Raw genomic sequence first — 20499 nt, 5'->3', positions numbered from 1 at the left:
ATGGATTTCGAACGCTTTGCTAACCCCTTGTCGCACTATTTCTCACACTCACAATAATTAGGAATATGTATCCCCGCAGGAAGACATACAGTGCTGTAATCAGTTTTACATTATTTCGCTTTTTTAACAAGGTATGAAGGTCAACTTCAATTTTTTTAATGGAATGGTTTATATTTCATCACGAATTCGGATAAAGCATTAAATTCGACATAAAAAAGTATTATACCAAATAGGTATAATACTCTAAAATAAAAATAAATTTGAATAAAATTTTATTTAAAAATAAAATAAAATATAATAATAATATCGAAGAATCTACACGAAATGTTATTCGAATCAATTTTCATTGGAATGATGCCCCATTCTGGTATCTGGAAAGAAGATTGTGCAGCGAGGTGTTAAGAAAAATGTCGAAGGCCTGAAGTGTCGCACACCGTAGACCGGAATACTTCCGTAAACCTGCCGATAAGTTAGTCTGCGCTGTACGGATACACGAAGAACAACCCCCTGGCATGAAGAAAAGCGAAGAGAAGGTGAAGAGCGACAATAGCAAGGGAATACCCTCTGGAAGAGCAGGAAATGACTGGCACGCTGACGAATAGTAAAAGTCAGAGAACAATGGATAAACGGAATGGTACAACCGAGACCTTTCAAGCAATTGGGTAACTGGCAAAAATTCTGGAACACAATGGATAGAAGTACGCCTTCCCTTCTGGACCCCTTTGCAATCCCCCCACGTTCCCCGACCTAACCACCCGTGCACCTAGCACGCCTGCGCCCCGGCACACCCACTTGACCCCGGAGTTAAAAAGAAATGAAATTATGTGGGCACTAATGTGCTCCCGAAGCCAGTAAAAGGTCTTCATGAGTCAAGCTCTCGCTGTCTAAACGACGCGACGAAAACGAACTTCATGAAATCCTTCGGTCCTCGAAGGCCGGTCTAGTTCAATGGCATGATCATTCCTCAGACGAAGGGTGAACTCGGGTTAATAAGTTCTCCCCTCGTTTATAGCTCGCAATTACTAAACCCAATTTATATAAACAGTCAGCAAATAATTTATGTTGCTATTTCAGAACGCGATACAAAATTGATTAGCTGGAATTAGTCTGCTGGAATTAGGGAATGTTTTTTTTTATCAAAGAGAACGTTTTTGTGTAGTACTAAATGCTAACTTTATGAAATTGCACTTTGGTATAGTGAAACTGCAGATAAGTAATCGTGGAACAAGTCTTTGTCGAGATCTACAATGAGGTGGTGTCCTATAACGAACGAATGTTACAGCGAACAGTTTTTCTCATTAAATCAAAGCACTGCAACGAAAGCGGGGAAATACAATAAAAGTACAATTGATCACTCCTCTCCTTCCTCTTTTTTTATAACATTTTATAAATTTACACCAATGTCCAACGTACACACACACACACACACACACACACACACAAATTTGAAATATAATACATTAAACTTATGGTATGTATATTTACATGTTCTTATATTTTTTTATATCATGTTAAATTTATCCTCTCTTATGTGAAATCATCAGTAATAACTGTGCTTTATATTTGTTAATAATATTCAGTAATATGTGTATATAAAAATTAATCAATATGTCCTATAACGAATAGATGCTATAAAGAACGAGGTTCTAAAACGAATTAATTCACTATTGGATATCCCTGTACATTTAAAATTACCATATATAAGACGGTATTACATTACTTTCCCCCCGTTTATAGCTTGCAAATCCAATTTGTATAAATAGTCAACAAATAATTTACGTTATTATATTATAATTTTGTATCGTGTGATGATAATAACACAAAATTGATTAACTGGAATTAGCCTGCTGAAATAGGTAAAAGTCTTTTTATGACAGTAAACATTTTTGCGTAATGCTAAGTACGAATTTGATGAAATTGCACTTTTTTGTAGTGAAGATACAGATAAATACTCGTGGAACGTGATTTCAACAAAACCTAATCTTACCCCTTCGCACTCGAAGAACTTTTGCACTTAATTAACCTCGCAATTAACGCGCTTCTGCAGGTTTTATTCACCTTCCCGAAGATCAAATTCACTTATTCGTAATAAAATTCATATTTTGGAGAATTCAATGCAATTTTATATATAACTATTGGGGTGAATTTGATTTTGAAAAGGATTAACTTAATTCGTAAAAAAGTAATCAACTCCGCGAAAACACTTCACTTTTAACACTTGTAACGTCTTCGAGTATAACGAGTTAATTCAATTCTTTCAGTACACATCCTCTTGTCGATTCCTGTTGCTAGTATCAAGTCCACCACGACGCACTTTTACCGCTCGATGTGCACCATCTTAAATAAGTTGCGCGAGGCCAAATTATCCTTCCTCCTCTTGTGGGTCCCAACGGTGAAACAAACTTCGGCTCGTCCACAAGCAGCCTTCCTGTGGGTACACTGGTTTCCTGTGGGTGGTGAAACAAACTCCGACTCGTTCACACCTTCCTCACTATTGTAGATCGCATTCTCAACCCTAACCAGCCCTCATGGATCCCGGTGGTAAAACAAACGTCGGCTCTTCCACGAGTACCTACCCCTTTTAGGTCCTGGCGGTGAAACAAACGTCAACTTGTCTGCAAGTTACCTTCCTGTGAGTCCCGTTGGTGAAACAAACATCGGCTAGTCCACACTTTCCTTACTTCGTGAGTCCCGGCGGTGAAACAAACGTTGGCTCGTCCGCAAATCGCATCTTTCCTCCTTTTGTGGGTCCCGATGGTGAAACAAACGTCGGTTAGTCCACAAGCAGCCTTCCTGTGAGTCCCGATGGTGAAACAAACATTGGCTCGTCCATAACTAACAAACTCTTTCACTCTCTCAAGCAAACGAATCCTCGGTCACGCACAACTGCCTTAGTCCTTTCCTCGTAACAGTATCAAATCAAATCAAATCAAATATAAAGTGATACAACATTGAAAATGATAGCTTTATTTAAATAGAAGTTTGTACGAAAGCGTATTGACAACAACTTTGCAATCGTGGTATCTCCTCCGAAAGGCGACATCTGAATGCAAACGATTACAATTTACCACAAAAGATATGGTATAATGTATGTCACTTATAAAAAGTGTCTGAATTCTTACGTTTTTAGGCTGAATAAGTGATTCCGACAAAGCCTAACAACTGAACATGGTGATACAAAGTAATAGATAAGTAGAATGCAGATGTTTATGTAAAATAAAAATTGTTCGCATCAATTAAAATAAACAGAGATTCGATAAAAATGTATTGTTTCTCTAAATGATTTTAATAAGTTCAGAGTAATATAATAATGTTCATCAATTCTTCTGTTTTCAGTGTTTTGTACTTTGTTCTGCAATATATTCATAAAATTCGCAGTCTATAAACATAACTAATTTTGAAATATATGCTTTAATTACTAATAAAACAATCACTATTATAGGAACTATTACGAATAAAATATGAAGTACTAATACGAGAACTATTACGAATAAAACACTGTAGAAAGTCGAGGTGTGTCTCCTAATTAGATAAACTGCAAGTAGAATTTTTGGATCCTAAAATATCTTACGATCCCAATAAACTATTCTATTAAATACTAGCATTCAGCAAAAATTGGAAAAGACAGATTCGCTCGAAGTTATCCAACACACGTGCGCAATCACGTATTCTCAGAGGAAGAAATACTAGTGCAGGAGAAGATCGTCTAAAATATTGGATGTGAAGAGGGCCTGGGTTTCATTCAGGGTTGACGAATTGCTTGAAATCAGTCCAGTTCAAAGTTGAAATGCATGAAGAAACTCCAGCATTATGACAGCTAATAAAAGTTTGCTGTTTTCGTGCTAGCGAAAGTATTGCCAACGGCAGCCAGAATGATTATATTAGAACATTGGAACTTAAAAACATTAAAGATAATCATGCATTACTGCGACAGGTGCTGGATAATTAATTTAATAATTAATTCAATTCTATATATATATATATATATAGAGAGAGAGAGATGATGATGTGTCATCATTCGTGATTATAATCTTTTCACGTAAATGTCGTATTACATGCGATGTTGTTGCAGTGTAACATTTGTATTGTGTGTAATGTTTATCAATAATAGTAGCATTCTGAACTGTTTTATGTGAAACGTCAAACCAATATTACTATTATATTATTATTATTATTATTTATTAAAATACAAATAAATTTTAAAATAATTCAACATTTATTATTATGAATCCATTTAATAATAAATCCTAAGGATAACTATATATATATACACATTTTGCTAAAATATACGTACTTACAAAGAGTCTCAATGTAAAGATGTTGATATATAACAAAGTTATTATATAACTATATATCTCATGTGTATTAATAGATATATATTATTAAATATTTAATTATCAAATAATTCAATATTAAATAAAATGCATAATTAATTTTTAATTATTTGTAATATAATAATAATAAATGCTAAACTTATGAATATTTTATAATAAATGTAAATGATGATCGCGCGACTTCTGATTTTATTGTAGAATTATAGAAATTTAATAGGTACACAGTTTTCTGACAAGTAATATTATGATACGAATTAATGTCTTGTACAATGATGATCCAGACTCATGATAATGATCTCACAGATAATCTACTAAATATGAACGTTATTAATTTTTTCTAAATCGAAACAAAATTTGATTCTTCTGTTATCAAAATCTAGGAATTCAAAGAATTATAAAAATTAAAAATATTGTTGAACTACCTTCAACCTATGAAAATGATTTTGGAACGAAATAAGTATTTACGTAGCTTCTGTGTCCTGTAATTAGCGCAATTTCAATTTTGCATAAAAATCCACAGTCTAGTGGTAGCTCAAAAAATATGAGAAGAAAATAAAAGTAAATGGAATTGCACGAACAAAACACTCTTAACACGACCTAATATCATAATACCATAAGCTATAAGGCTTCAAACGGAATGATGTACATATACGGAACTACTGCGCTCGCGGGATTCACTCATGAAAATTTCAATTTGCAACCGTGCTACAATGCCTGGTAGGTAAGTAGAACTTTCTCCTACTTCCGTTATTGTGAAAACCTTAACGCCATTAGCATTCGCTCGGGGTGAAGTCGGACACCTTGAAATTTCCTGTTGTTACTACTGTCGCTATTCTTTGTAATATCGCGCGCACAAAAGTTCTAATTCGCACTGAGAGACTCCACTTGTGAACAGTGCTAACATGGGATCATTTGCACATACAAGGTAAGGACATTTAAAGTAACACAGCTCTTCCGAGCAAGGAGAATCGTTAACTACAGCCGAATGGGAGAAGAAAACCGTTAAATAGGGTTGTCTTTGGTTAGCGACTATCCTTAACTTGACCCAGTTAGTGTAGTGCTCACTCGATGACACTATTCCACACAAACGACCATAATAATTGTCTATTCCGTGATGACACGGACAACAATTTCGACGAACGGGTGTATTGGGTAAAGTTGCTTAATATGAGATCCTAGCTTATTTCCGTTATACAGTGGTGTGCATAATTATTGACTCAATGTAACTTTTATTTTGTTATTGATATCTAATCGAAAACTTAACAAAATATCATAATTGCTATACATCTAATACAGAAATATCCAAATATGATATTTTTTTATAAATAATATTATAATTATATTATAAAAAATAATAAATCAGAGCAAACAAATCCAAAATCTGTGCTGCAATTTTCGAAGAAATGTATTTCAATTACATTGCATACCAATTACATTGTATTTCAATTGCATTGTATCTAAATGACACTCGTGACTAAAATAATTAGCCATTGAATTAACTGAAAGGTTACCCTGTAATCGAAATACTATGTAATTAAATCGCGAAATTGAGTTATAATGTAATTGAATTAGCACAACTCTAGCAGTGCCGAAATCAAATATGACGAATTAAAGATTTCAATTTAAAATAAAGTTACAATTGATTAACACTAGAACCACCGTACTAGTCGAAGCGACTAGTGACTTTTCCTTGTACTCGATAGTTCGAATATAATTACTAAGCCCATCGATTAATGTGCACACTCAACAAGTGAAGGTAAGCTTAAAGCGCTCGCGAGGCAAAGCTCTATCGGCAGATTCGTAGATATCGTAGGAAACGAATTTGCGACAAGTATTTTTCACGGTTCTCGAATGTTCCGGAAAACAAAGTGTAAGACGTTGAGGGCGAATGAGATACGGTTCTCGTTCAGTAAACGACAATACCATGACGCAGCTAGAAGTTATGTGAGGCATGTGCAAAAATTGTCCCATGGGGCACTGTCCTGGCACTGTCGAAATCGTGTGCGACGAAACTCCGCCTTCTCAAGGTACTCTACACGGAAAAACCGCGACAAACAGTTCTCTATTTCGTTTTTTTGAAACTTTACTTCCAGAACAAAACCAGAACACTCCCAGAGCAGAGATCGCTTATTACCTACGACTTGGCTGTGTTCTGTTCTCTTTCCTAGAGATAGCGCGGACGGAAAACGACAGTTAAGCGCAGCGAAAAACTCGACAGTCATTCGAACATTATCGTACTTTATCGACGCTTCTCTAGCAATTTTTAAAAATTAACCTTTCGATGACCAAACTTTCAGCCAAAAAATAACACTTTCACTTTCGTTCACTCTATGTTGCATACTGTAATTAGAGTTGGGCAAATTTTATTGTAAGTAATAACTAACAAATTACAAATTGCATTAGCAGTTCGTTTGCAAATAATAATTAAATTTGTTACTTACTTAAAAGATCATTTAAATAATTCTACAGATGATGTATTTATCATTTGTTATATGCAAATGAAATATTATGTCTTAATGGGACTTTAGGGACAGACAAATAATAAATAATTTTTGCTTCTCCTTCGTCTGTTATATACTATATAATATATACTTTGTACATTAGTTTTGCAAATAAAATATTATTTTTATTCGAATTTAGATGAAAAGCAAATATTAAGTAATTTTGTTTTTTTTTTCGTTTATCGTACAATGAATATTAATTTCCATTTATTATTATTGAATAACTTGTGGCTTTTTTCGTAGACTCAATGATACCACTTAGAGCAATTGAATACGTAAGAAATAATAAGCAATTAAATGATAATTAATAAGTAGCAGCTGTAATTGCATTTATAAATAAGGAATAAAAATATCATTATTTTAAATAATTTATTTAGATCTCTATATATCAATTGCGCATATCAAATTAATTGGGCACACAAATGTGTGGTCACATTGTTCTTATCAAACGGAGCTAGTACAGTGAGTAACGATAACACTCGGACACTTTTTAAAACTCTGTAATATTTTTGAAATTGAACTCAATAACTTATATCGTTTTGAGATGTTGAACGGATTAATTTATTACAGGATGAGTAAACAGATTTTGCAAAAATTGCAATTGGTCGGAACAACAAAAGTAAATGATTTTTTTAACTGAGAGCTGGTCCCTAAAGGAAATAAAATCACAACAGTGCTAAAACTATGAATTGTAGGACACCGCAGATTACTAAAATTCTTGCCGTAAGTAGAAAATATGCTTATTTCATTTTAAATACATTTTTGCAAATATCTCGAAAACTAAAACCATGCGACGGCAACATGTAAAGGAAAGAGTTGTTCAGAATGTTGACCTTGAGAATATATTTCAAAGTCATCGATATCGGCGATTAATCGGCGATCAATTTTTGCGAAAATTTGTTTACACGTTGCTTAGTAAACAAATCAGTCTAACATCTCAAAAAGATTCAAATCATTAGGTCAAATTTGAAAAAAGTTATCGCGTTTTGACAGGTGTCCGAATATTATCGTCACTCACTGTATATTTGTGTCAAACTTTCACTCGCAACCTTTCTTTGTTTTCATTACTCCTCACTTTCGACGCGAGTGAAATTGGAGCCAACCCTCGGTAGCTGATTTTGAATTTGACTGTAATTGCAACTGCAATTCTAGCTAGCTTATATCCAAATAAAAAGGTAGAAATCCTACTAATTATACTCTCCCTTTCTGTTTTCACACTTTTATCTTTTCGTTGACGAGGATCTAACGACATCTTTCAACAAAAATGCCACTCGATAGGAAAATCTCTTCCCCAATCTCTTCTCTGATTACCACAATATACGAGGTGGTGTTTAAAAAATTATTAGCCACTATACGTCTACAATTTTCTACTTTATTACTCTGTCTATAATATATTTCTACAATATCCCTCCCATTTTGAGTTGGTGATTATTGAGACAAAACCGATACCAATTCTCCCATCGTTATACTTGTACATATGATTATTTGTCTATTGGTTCGGCTATTCATTTATTTAATACTTCTTTTCTCTTAGTTCTCGCAGATTTATATTTGCTAAACTCTTTTGTAGTTAAAGTGATGTTCTAACAATTTTTCACAGAATTTGTCTGTCTCCAGTGAAAATTGTTCTTCAAAGTATCCGATCGTTACAGTGTTAATCGGTTTCCGGTAGGCAAAGTGCTAATTCCTTTAGCACCTCTTATTAACACTCGAACGGCGGGTCTCGGGTCCAGTTGGACCCAGAGTATAAATATTGTTATTTGGCTGTCTTGTTTCTGACAATTGATTTCAATTTTCACATGGTTCACTAAGGTCTATAGAAAAACTAACGGGGTCTAGGTGGAATATTTTACAAAATATGTTAAACAAAGACGATTCAGAATGACTGATTAGTCCGAGTGTTGGCAGAGTACATACAGTAAGAAGCATAACTGAACCAACAACCACAAGTTTTGTATAAATCATTATTTATTGCTAGGAATATACAAGAATAACGAAAAATAAACATTATAGTTATTTTCATAACATTTAGGAGTAACATAAGAAATTTTTGCAATAATTAATGTCTTGTTGTTTAGGAATGACAACAATAAATTGAATCGGTTTTGCACCACGTCCAATACTTGATAATATTTAATATATTCTTCATTTTTAATATTTCGTCCACAATCCTTTTGCTTGCAAAACTGCATTAATTCGTTTTGACATACTTTGCAATAATCCGGAGATATTTGTTCCCACTGTTCTTGAATTCTATTATACAAATCTGTGATTGAAGTTGGTTGGGAATCATATGAATCCCGAAGTCGCCTTTTTAGTAAACCCCATAGATTTTCTATGGGATTAAGGTCCGGGCTCTACGCAGGCCAATTCAGAACAGAGAATTTTTTAGTACTGAGCCAATTTTTTACACTTTTAACAGTGTGCTTAGGATTTCGGTCATGCATGAAAATTACATTTTCTTCTTCAAAAGGCATATTTTCTCAACAGCTTCTATGAGATAATCTTGTAAAATATTCTTATACATGTACTGATTCGTGATGCCATTAATTCGGTGCAGTGATCCAACACCAAATGCTATTAGGCACCCCCAATCCGCCTCCATGCTTTACCGTTTGCTTTATATGTCGTGGTTTAAGCCTTTCATTTTTACGAATCCATCTGAACAAATTCTGTTAATTTTGGTCTCGTCTGACCAAATAACCCGTTCCTATTCAATAGCTGTCCTGTTTTGGTATTTTTTGGCAAATTCCAAACGAAGTTTAATATTCTTCTTCGATAACATTGGCTTCTCTCTTTTTTTAAGGTTTCTAAACTCAGCTCCATTGAGAGTTCTTCGTACTGTTCACTTGCTTATTTGTATATTCGTGTTTTCTTTTAATAATTTTGCAGACATAGTGGCACTTGAAGCTTCACCAGATATGACAAACCGTATAATTCTTTGTTCATTCCACAGTGATAATTCTTTTCGTTTTCCTCCAACATTTAATAATATACTTTTACAGTATTTTTTTTTCTTATTCTCTGCACTGTCGATTGATTAATATTATACTTTCTCGCCGTCTGGCACGTTGACACGCCGTCATTCAAAAGAGAAATTACTTTTTTAAAACAATATGGTGCAATTGACTTCATATTTATTCTTACTTCACCTGCATCCTTTTCCGTTCGACGTGCAATAACATTTTGTAAACATATGAAATTGTTAGATATAAACACACACCGGTGCAAAACCGAATCAATCTATTTTTATTGTTATTGCTGAAGGAGGAGAGATTAATTATTGAAAAATTTTTTTGTGTTACCTCTGACTGTTATAAAAATGACTATAATGTTTATTTTTTAATATTCTTCTATCTTCTTAACAATAAATAATGATTTATATAAAACTTGTAGTTATTGGTTCAGTTATGCTCCTTACTGTATATTGTAGTCATATTTCACTCTACTGTATCGTAAATAACGATATTTATAGGAGCCTCTGCATAAACATCATTCTTTGAGCAGAAGCTAAGGAAACCGAGGGATCAGCGAGCTTTTCCAACTTCCGGTCATATATATGCACTGATATTGAACAACTGTATTTATGTCTCTACCTATGACACTAGAAACCCTTTATTTCCTAATCTCATTTCATTTCATTATATCCCTTCATATTTCGAAATGAAGTGGTCTGATGGTTGAATTATTTACAACCGCTGGCGTGAAATTACGATGTTTCATAAGCAATAGTTGATTACCATAGACATAGAATACATAACTGTAAAATTCATTTATTGTCCTTTCGTTATTATACTTTTTCATTTGAGTGAATAAGTATTGCAAGCCTTGTAATTTTGAATAAATTTTATGCTTCAAATTTTATTCTTTAGCTAATAATAAAGGCCTAGTAATGCAGAATCGCAAATTTCTATGCATTGTGCCTTAAATGATTTTATTTCTGTTATATACAAGAAAATTTAACTATCGTCTCTTAAATAAATAATATGAAAAACAATTCCCGCTGCTTCAAAACTCGCTCTTATGTTTATTAATCTTCATGAAAAATAACTTTTTTTAGACGTCAATAGTTGTTAAGATAATAAATTATGTATATAATCTAACTCAGCTGTACAAAATAACAAGAGCGAATAACGGTTGATGACTTCAGGGATCATATTGTGCCAATGCAATGACGTATTGGTCGCAGTAAAAAGAAGTAAAAAAAGAAAACTTGCAAACACAGGGTCGAATGCAAACAAGTTAATGAGAGTTCCAAGGTCTAAAATAACAAGACCTTTGAAAATATACTACGGCGTATTACCTGAATACATCGTTAGAAAAATGACATCAAATTCTGTCGAGAAATCATTTCAGGAAGACTCATGTTGCAATGAAGGTATTTGTTCCAACATTATTAGACGTAAAAAAATTACAAGGTTATCACACTATTCGAGATAGTGCTACCAAAAACTCATTCTAACGAACCCAACAATTCTGCAATACTTTATGATATAAATTAATGTAATATAATATATATTTCATATACTTTCGTGAAATTATTCAAAAGTATATTGAATATTTCTCTGTCAAATGTTTGCAACATCAAACTTTACGGTCCCATTCCGTTTAAATTTCAAATTGAATTTCAATCAATTAAATTGCTACGTTAACATATTTATAGTTCGATAAAAATTGGTAGACGGGTAGATAAAAACATAAGAAAGTAACCCGTAAAGTTGTTAAACCTTATCTAATACCGACGCAGAGAAACTGGTGAAGCCTGATTTCTTTTTTACCAAAACATCCAAGCACAGATAGAGGGGAATCTTTTGTTACATAGAAGAATGTGTATTTTCGAAAGACGTCTTCAAGCCCCTGGGAGAAGGTCTACGTGATGTAGAGGAGGGCTTATGAGACTCTTACGGATACATCCGGTGATCTTCCCGTGCTCCTGGTTCTCGCCTGCCTCAGAGAGGACTAGTCCCTTCCTCATACAGGTACCTAATTGAGTAGAACCTCGAAAAATACGTATAGCCAATATCATTTGGACGCTGGCACCGTGGGAGGCCGGGGTCGCCTCAGGATAAGGTTCTTCTGCCTCAATTGTCTGAAATCGGATTTGCGGGGGTAGCAGTGGAGCCGCATGCTGGTTGAATGTCTCTGTGAGAGTGTGGACAAGTGACCTGTGTCAATCTTGAATACAACTTATATACCATCTTGTAGAGACGAGAAGATTTTGTCATATAATACTATTCAACCAGTAACGTGCAGGTTTAGATCGGCTGGTAGGGCAATTCTCTGTCCATGGAGGCCGTAAAAGTAAAAACTGTTACAAGGGACTGTATGTTAAATCACCGAATAAGGTATTAAACATTGCTCTTCCAGTTCAAAACACATATGTCTGACATATTTTTTAGATTTTAAGCAGAGAAATTTTAAATGAAATCGAGTGTGTGATTTCCATTGCATCAGATACACTTCGTTAATTGATTAAATGCATATATTTTCGTGAAAATTTTACAAAGGCATGGAAACAAGTATTTCCAGTTCTGGTAGTTTTACCTCACTATTGTTTTCGGCTATCAGTTACTCACATAAGGTCAAAAGTTATTCAAATTTCGCTTCTCTACGAACATATAGACAATAGAGGTTGGAGTTGTTTTTCAATTCTCAATTATTTTAAATACACATTGTAAAAGTCTATAAAGCTGCACATACTATTTATATTATTACTATACTTTCAACTTCAAAATATATGTGTGATCTTAAACTTTTATAGTTAAGAACACTGTCGAAAGCATCTTAGAAGAGAGATATTTCCATACATCATTTAACTTTTTAAAATAATCTAAGAATTCTCTTCATACGTGTAACACATATCAAGTGTAACTGAATTACTCAGTTATTGATATTGAATCAATATTTATCTTCTCTCAAAATTTTCAAATTTAACGGTCGCTAAACTTTATTATTAAATGCTATAAATATTTAGATAACTGCCTTACAATTAGGTGTTGAAACAACGCACTTAAAAAACAATCTTGATGGCTAGAACAATAATATTAGGTCCTGCATACGGAAATTATTCCATATCTTGTGGTTGCGCAAAGTGTATAATAAGATATAGGATGTATTTACTAAAATACAGTCTTATTTCTCAAACTAGCAAAAGTATTTATTGCTAAATATAAACAGTTGATTCATATTCTTACTCTAAAAGCACATATGCATCCCCAGGGCATAGCGAGCAATTTACCCTGAACACGTATATGCGTCCATAGCATTAAAAGGATTAGAATTGTATTAGTTTACAAAAAGTCATTAAACTATCAGCTTTTAAAATATTATACTGTTTTGCTTATAAGTTAATAAAATCCAGTACTTCTGTGTGAAGCTATATCTACGGATTTTATTCGTTTAAACTTACAAGGGATATTCGGTAAGTGATACATGTCGATTTTTACGTAATTTTGCACAGCTATTTATTAAACTCACTTAAGAATTTTACTATATTTGACCGATGTTGCATTCATGCTTTTTTGTTATAAACTCCTTTTTTGTCCAATTTATTTAAAATTCAACGATGTATCTCAATGTATAATACGTTTGTTTCATAAGTTTTCTACACTACCGTCAGCATAAAAAAAACCTATGTCCATCTGAAAAGTAAAAATTTCTTTAAAACATAGGAAGGAGTAGTTTCATTTTCACAGAAAAAATTATTTTTATGTACAGATATATAGATCTTCAGAAATTGTATAAAAACGAAGAGAAATAATAGAATATATAAAGAGTTACTTCTTCCTCTGAGAAAAAAATAGCATTAACTAAAATTATATTAGAATTTTAAAGTCGATTCAGTAATAAATAATTAATAATGAGAACAGTTGTGCAAAGTTACATCAAAATCTATGTATGAATCTTACTGAACATTTTCCACTAGAAGTATCTAATATAATATAATAATGATTTCTGATGAGCTTATAATTTATACTAATATATCAATTCATTTATTCAATATTGTTTATGTAGGGTTTACTATAAAAATATGTATAGAAAAATGATCATATCTTACGAATTACTGGGGACAGTGTATTAATTTAACATTAGCGACTAGATTCATATGTGAATTCATTATATTAAATTAGCATATACCTTTGTTAATAATTTATTATATATTAGTTGTGTAAGTTAAGTGTAATACTTCGATAAAAACCTATTTTCGCTTTTAACGTAAATTTTCTTTTCTATCTGTAACTTTCCAGTTGCACATTTCTTACCCAATCATTGTAATGTAATCTTGAAAACAATATCCGATTGTAATCAGTTGTCTTCAGTCGAACCACCTTGCAATTCCCGGTACTGACAGATCAGGTCATGCACCCCTAAGATTGCTAACCCGTATACCACAGCATTCTACAGACCATAGTTGTCCTTGGAACTAACGCTCAAGGAATTCAATTTTTTTTTACGAACTAGCAAACCGTGTCTGTACACGGTAGTCACCTTAGTTATTTATCATAAATTTATCATGCTTACATACCTTGTAAGTTGTCCAACATGTATGAAAGCAGCTTGTTAGTTCCTGAAGGTTCACCATATAACGCCATCACTTCTTTGCTGAGTGGATTACCCTGAAGTCCAAGCACTTTCAATTGGAACAACTTTCCTAATTCGTACGGTAACACTCGAAGATAATTTTGATTCAATAATAACTCTCTAAAACAGAAAAAGAATTTACAATAAGAATCATGTTTACTTTGGTTTCATATAGTTATATTGAATACTTATTTAATTGCATCAAACAAGCAGAAATTATACCTGAGGTAGATGAGGTCCCCCAGTTCTGCTGGCAAACTACGTAATTTGTTGCTACTGAGATCTAAAGCACGCAGGTTAACCATCCGACCAATCTCAGGTGGTATCCTTTGCAAACTATTATCATTGAGATATAATGCTGTCAAATGTGTTAACTGCCATAAGTTTGGACTCAGATTTCTTACACTGCCTGTTATCTCCAACTCCGGCCAATAAGATTTCTTCCCAGAGTTGGCATCCTCCGTGGACATGAAAGTGTTAGTACGACGTGGGTTAGAGTTTTCATATTTGTCCTTGTGATTGCGGGACATTTTAAATCCTGAAAAAATTTAATTAATCAGTGTTAGCATTATATGTAAACCATACCATATTTTTAAAATACCCTATGACTATAATACCTCAATGTACCTTAAACATGATTAGGGTACTATAGATCAAATCTGAATTGTGCTAATAATATAATCGATAGGAATAATATATTTTTGAAGTTTCTTATTAAAACTGGATTTTACAAAGTTTTAAGTAATCTAAGTTTAAAAAATTTCTTTAAAAACATAACATGCTTAACTTGGGATTTGTATTAAATACAATTTTCTTACAAAATAAGATACACATTTTCACAAGATGAAAATTCTTCACTGCCTTCAGAGGGATTCAGAAAATTAGAATATCACCAGGGTACACTATAAAGGAAGTTATTTCCAGTTATATAAAGAGTAAAATACTGATAATTTAATTGATAGCAAAGTCTATTGGAATAAACCAATTACTAAATATAATATCATAATAATGTTAAACACATATCTAATCTATCAATATAAAATAAAACTATTTACACTAGTAGATCAATTTGAAAATCCTGTAGATTTTAAATAAAATATAACAAATCTTTATAATACCTCCAATCATATATAAACTGGTATGATAATTGTTATATTTTATTATTCAAAACTGACAGAATTTTATCATGTTTGAATTGAGAAAGATTTATACTATTTCACATTTAATCTTATATTTGCAGTTACTCATAAAATTTATTGTTCATTATCAAACGTTAGTTCATAAAGTACAAAAATAGAGTTATTCGAAGAATTTAATATTTAATTTAAATAATTAAATAGTATTTCAGGAAGTAAATAGTAGAAAAAGTGAAATAGTATTCTATGAACATAACTGTATAAAAATTATGAATTTTCTAACTTTATATTTATATATATTTCTTATCAAACAATGTTGTATGGAAATCCTCTACAAGGAACCAATGTGCAATGTTTAAATTTTATTTCTCTTACTTTTCCATTTGTTTTAAAAATTATATTAGGTTAAAGAAAAATGGGTATGTATTTATACTTGAAAATTAATTATAGAATATGTATTTAGTGCTAAAAAATGTTGAATAATTTGTAATACTAAAACATCATAAAACACATTGAATCAAAAGAGAATGAAGAATAGAATCACAACAAAGTAGAATTAACTTAAGTAAGGATTAATTATAATTAATGTCAAATACGTTACAAGTAAACAATTATAAGCTGTTACAAACAATTTATCACAGTTTTATGCAATACAGTATGTCATAGAGAAACAGGAAGACAAGAAAGTATATACGTATGTACTTCCAAAATAAACTGTTTCATAAAACATTTAAAAATCATAAAACAATATATAACCTGTATAAAAAGACTTGTTTTCTTCATCACAAACCGACCTATTTGACTCGGTTCAAGTAACAAGAAAATTATACAGAGTCCATCAATTATTGAATTCCTTCTTTTTATTAATGTATTCTAAATTTTGTGAGTAACTATAACTGATTTCATAACCTATGAAGTAAAAATGTAGATTACAGGACTGTTCAATGTACCCAAGATAACCTCACTTTTTATTTGGACAGAATCCATGAAGAATGATTACAAAGTTGTTAATGTAAATTTTAAGTAGTAGTTTGTATAATTTTCCATTTTTTAACGATCGTTCTTCCCTACATAGTTCGTATGTTCCGTACGACAAGCGTTCGCATTACAATACATTTCTCCAAGTCGAGAATTTCCATACCTTTCGAATTTAATACGAAACCTGAGGGAAACTGTTACGCACCTTCATCTACCTCTTAGCACACACAAAACGCGCGCGAAGTTGATACCGAATGAAAATTTACGCGTAAACAAAACTACCTTGACAAACACAAATCCTTCATTTATCAACTGCACTGATCACGAACTATAGAAAATCGTGATCGGTCACACTACCGCCCGAATTTTCCCAAATCAGTTGACTCTGAACTAGGGAGATCTGGAGATTAAAATCCAGAAAATTTATTATAATTACACTATTATCACGTAGATATAAATTTGAACAAAATGAAATCTTTGTGTATTATTCTTATTGGTCTTGTTATATTCATATATCCATTTGCTATCAAATTTCTGTCACAGATAAATATAATAGCTCATATTATATAGGCAAAGAATGGGGAAACTTCATGGAGAGGACACACGAGACGATATTTGGCGAGTCCACAATACATACAGAGAAATTATGTACGTACCATTATTTAACAATCAAGTTTTACCCTCTATAAAATTGTTTGTTCTGTTCAAGATTAGAGCAAAACACAACAATAGCGGCTCATCTGGTCATGTCACGTGACGGACCTCCCGTTAGTCCCATTTAGATGAGACCGCGAAAAATGTACTTTATATTTCGATTCCTGAATTGTATTCACAGCACTTCCCAGGATAGTAAGACTAATCTTAGTATTATTGAATTATATGTTCATAAAATTGATTTTTTTCACATATCTTTTAAATTATTGATTATACAAAACAGGATGTCAGACAAAATTTGTACATTTAGACAGACCACGTCTTTTACGTTGTATTACTTATTGAATCAAATGACTTTTGAAAAAAGTTAAAAGTATTAGCTTCAACTATTTTAAAGGAACCACAACAAAATTTTCAAAAAAAATGTTCTTCAAGAATCTCCTTAATCTATATAGATGATAATACTAAAATCTATAAATAAAATAAATAATTCAATACTTATCATGATGACAAAAGCAATATAATCGATAAAAATTTAATTACGCGGAATGTGGTACATATGCTTAGTACAGTTTAGTATGGTAGCTTAGTATGGTACCATACTTAGTATAGTTTATTAACTGTATACCCTCTATGTTGATTTACATTGTTCTTTTGTCGGTGCTGACGATTCCTCTTTATCTGACTGTAATACAGTATGTAAGTACTTGTGTACTTACTGCAGTTCTATACATACTATGGTGTAGTACAGGGCTCGAAATTAACTGCTCATGATAGAGACATAGCATTTTCGGAGACTGCTCTGAAATATGCTGCAGGAGAGATCTCACAAATGGAATTGAATGATGCCATTCTGTAGCACATTTCAAAGCAGTCTCCGAAAATGCTCTGTCTCTGTGATGTACAGTTAATCCCGAGCCCTAGAGTAGTACATATATACATATTTAGAAATTGTACTTGATAAAATTAAAAATTTTTTCATTCACTTTGAAAGTATTATTTAATAAAAAAAAATGTCGAATTTTCGACTACAAAAGCAAACATTTTTGCAGCTCCTGTTATAAAACATAAACATCTTGCTTCAACCACTGTCAGTAAGTAGGTATGTAAATAAAATATTCCAACGATGCCTTTGGTTCAACAGAAGAAAATTACAAAAGCCACTGAAAAGAGATTAAAGTAATATGAGGCACTGTTAAACAAAATAATCAAAAGTTCAATAAAAAATGAGCAGTCTGTAAAATGAATCTATTCGCTCTGATAAAGAGCAAAGAAGAGAATTAAAACTTATAAAGAAAACAGAAATATAACAAACAGTACTAATGTAACGCTGGAAGAAGGTTTGTGACATATTTGATAATATTTAATGTATTCTGATTTATGTCACTGTTATTTAAGAAGAATATCTACAACAAAAGAAATGATACATATTTTTCTGTATTTCTCCTTTATTTATCATACTGTTCTATACTTTATTCTCATCTTTTCATACTCTTAATACATATCGCTCATTACAACTTTCAATATCTGTGCATAACATTGCTTCTATGATATAAGGAGATTAGAACTCACAGTTTGATCAGTAATTATGCTTTTTTGCTCTTTAATCGATGTATCTGTTCAGGAACTGCAATAAGTGAGTTATTGTTAATACATTGTTACGTTTTCCCATTGACTCAAATGGTTCTTGAGTTACGATACCTTTTTTCTTCTTCCCAGTAGATTGCATTCTACTCCATCTCACATGAAGGGACATAGGAAGTGTTGGTCTCTCTACACAACCAGAGTAGTCTTTTACTGTAATAAAATCCACTTGTTTAAATAATTCGAACTTACCAAAAGCGTGTTGTTTTAATTTAATGCTTCTTCAGTTAGATTTCCATCTTCCACTTTTTTCATCTAAGCTCATACCACGAATAGCATCATATAAATCTATTTCTGAATTAATAAGCGTATTATCTCCACTACTTAGAAGTTTTATTTTCTTTGTTTTCTGATTCGTGCATATTTATAGATAGTTTTCTAGAGTACCTTCTTTTCTGTGTTGATGTATTTTCTGAAATAATACTTCTATTTCTTAACACTCTTATATTATCAAAATGTTCAGTTGTTCCAATTTTTCTTAAAATCAATCAATTTTTTATTAGTTTCTTTAACTTTCTTGGTAACATTGTTGCTATTATCACTATTCTTTTTACTTCTAGTATTGTGTCTATTAACTAAATTAAACACTTCTTCATTATCAGAAGATAATTTTAATATAAATGATTCACTAGAAACTTCATCTATGGTATCTTCTTGCTTTTCCTCAATAATATAAGATATATTTAATGTTGTGATACTTATTGGTTCTACAGAAAAGTTTGTATTGCCATTTTTTTTAGAATCTCTTTTGAAAAGAACAATAAAGATTCATTCAATACGCCATTTGTACTATTTGTAACCCAACCAAACAAAGACATTTTACATGGCCCTTCTGGTGGCTTATATTTATAATTTACAGAAGCAAAGAATTGCTCCCTGTTCCTTTGGAATCTTAGGATGCTTATTTTTCATAGACTGATCAATTTTTATTGAATCTTTGATCATTTTATTTGACTGTGCCTTATACATTAATCTCTTTTCTGTGGCTCTTGTAATTTTCTTCTTTTGAACCAAAGGTATCATTGGTATATTTGATTTACATACTTTTTTGCTGATAGTGGTTGAAACAAGACGTTCATCCGTTGTAATTGAAGAATATATTTTATGAAATACCATCCTAACTACGAAAGGACATTTCTTTTTAACATTTTCCAATTTTTTCTTTCTATCACGTTCTACTTTTCATTTTGTTAGTCTTGCAAACGATTTTCAATTGCTGGAGGTGTTGTTTCTAAAATTAAAATTTTAATAAACAACAATGACATAAATCAGAATATATTAAAAGTTACCAAATATTTCGCAAACCTTCCAGTGTTGCATTAATTTAACAGTTTGATATATTTCTGTTTTCATTGTAAGTTTTGGTATTTCCAGTTTTACGCCGACTTTCATATTTAGCAGCGCGAATAGATCGAGACAGTTTCACGTTTACAAAACCAAATCGCCTGCTTTTGTATTTTTTATTTCTAAAAAACATTTCATACCATCAGATCAAATACCAAACTACAACACCGCTCAACGGAAATAGTTTGAAATCAAATAATTTAAGATGGTGCCCAGCGCCCAGCGTAAACAAAACTATGTAGAATTACATAGAGATGAAAGTAGCATATTATTTTGAACCCAATGTCCAATCCATGTACAGTATACAGGGTGTCCCAAAAATGTCTT

At 32.0% G+C, this 20499-nt stretch overlaps 1 protein-coding gene and 1 long non-coding RNA gene across 13 annotated transcripts in view; both read right to left on the bottom strand.

The window, feature by feature from the left end:
- Window positions 1–16866, bottom strand: part of LOC117219489 (CCR4-NOT transcription complex subunit 6-like) — an 816126-nt gene extending 799260 nt beyond the window's left edge. For 2 of the 11 annotated variants that reach the window (XM_076519384.1, XM_033468669.2), the window contains exons 1-3: window positions 16518–16611; window positions 14639–14954; window positions 14361–14536 (exon numbers count right to left, since the gene is read on the bottom strand). In XM_076519384.1, the coding sequence (XP_076375499.1) occupies window positions 14361–14536; window positions 14639–14954; window positions 16518–16539 (514 nt within the window). In that variant the 5' untranslated portion in view covers window positions 16540–16611. Of the gene's footprint in view, window positions 1–12299; window positions 13477–13931; window positions 14259–14360; window positions 14537–14638; window positions 14955–16517; window positions 16614–16693 lie in introns of those variants that run through there. The other 9 variants (XR_013032839.1, XM_033468672.2, XM_033468670.2 and 6 more) reach the window with 9 other exon arrangements.
- A 1748-nt stretch (window positions 16867–18614) lies between these two features.
- Window positions 18615–20401, bottom strand: LOC117219402 (uncharacterized). Of its 2 annotated transcripts, XR_004490012.2 has the most exons (3): window positions 20134–20401; window positions 18886–20059; window positions 18615–18811 (listed from the first exon to the last, which is right to left on the bottom strand). It is a non-coding gene; the product is annotated as an uncharacterized LOC117219402 (long non-coding RNA). The 2 variants fall into 2 exon arrangements; XR_013032838.1 differs by having other exon boundaries at window positions 18615–20059.
- Between the last annotated feature and the right edge of the window lie 98 nt (window positions 20402–20499).

This window comes from Megalopta genalis, chromosome 2 (assembly GCF_051020955.1).
Source record: "Megalopta genalis isolate 19385.01 chromosome 2, iyMegGena1_principal, whole genome shotgun sequence".
NCBI lineage: Eukaryota > Metazoa > Arthropoda > Insecta > Hymenoptera > Halictidae > Megalopta > Megalopta genalis.
Note: the sequence above shows the minus strand (reverse complement) of the source record. Positions and strands in the feature narration are given on the sequence as shown.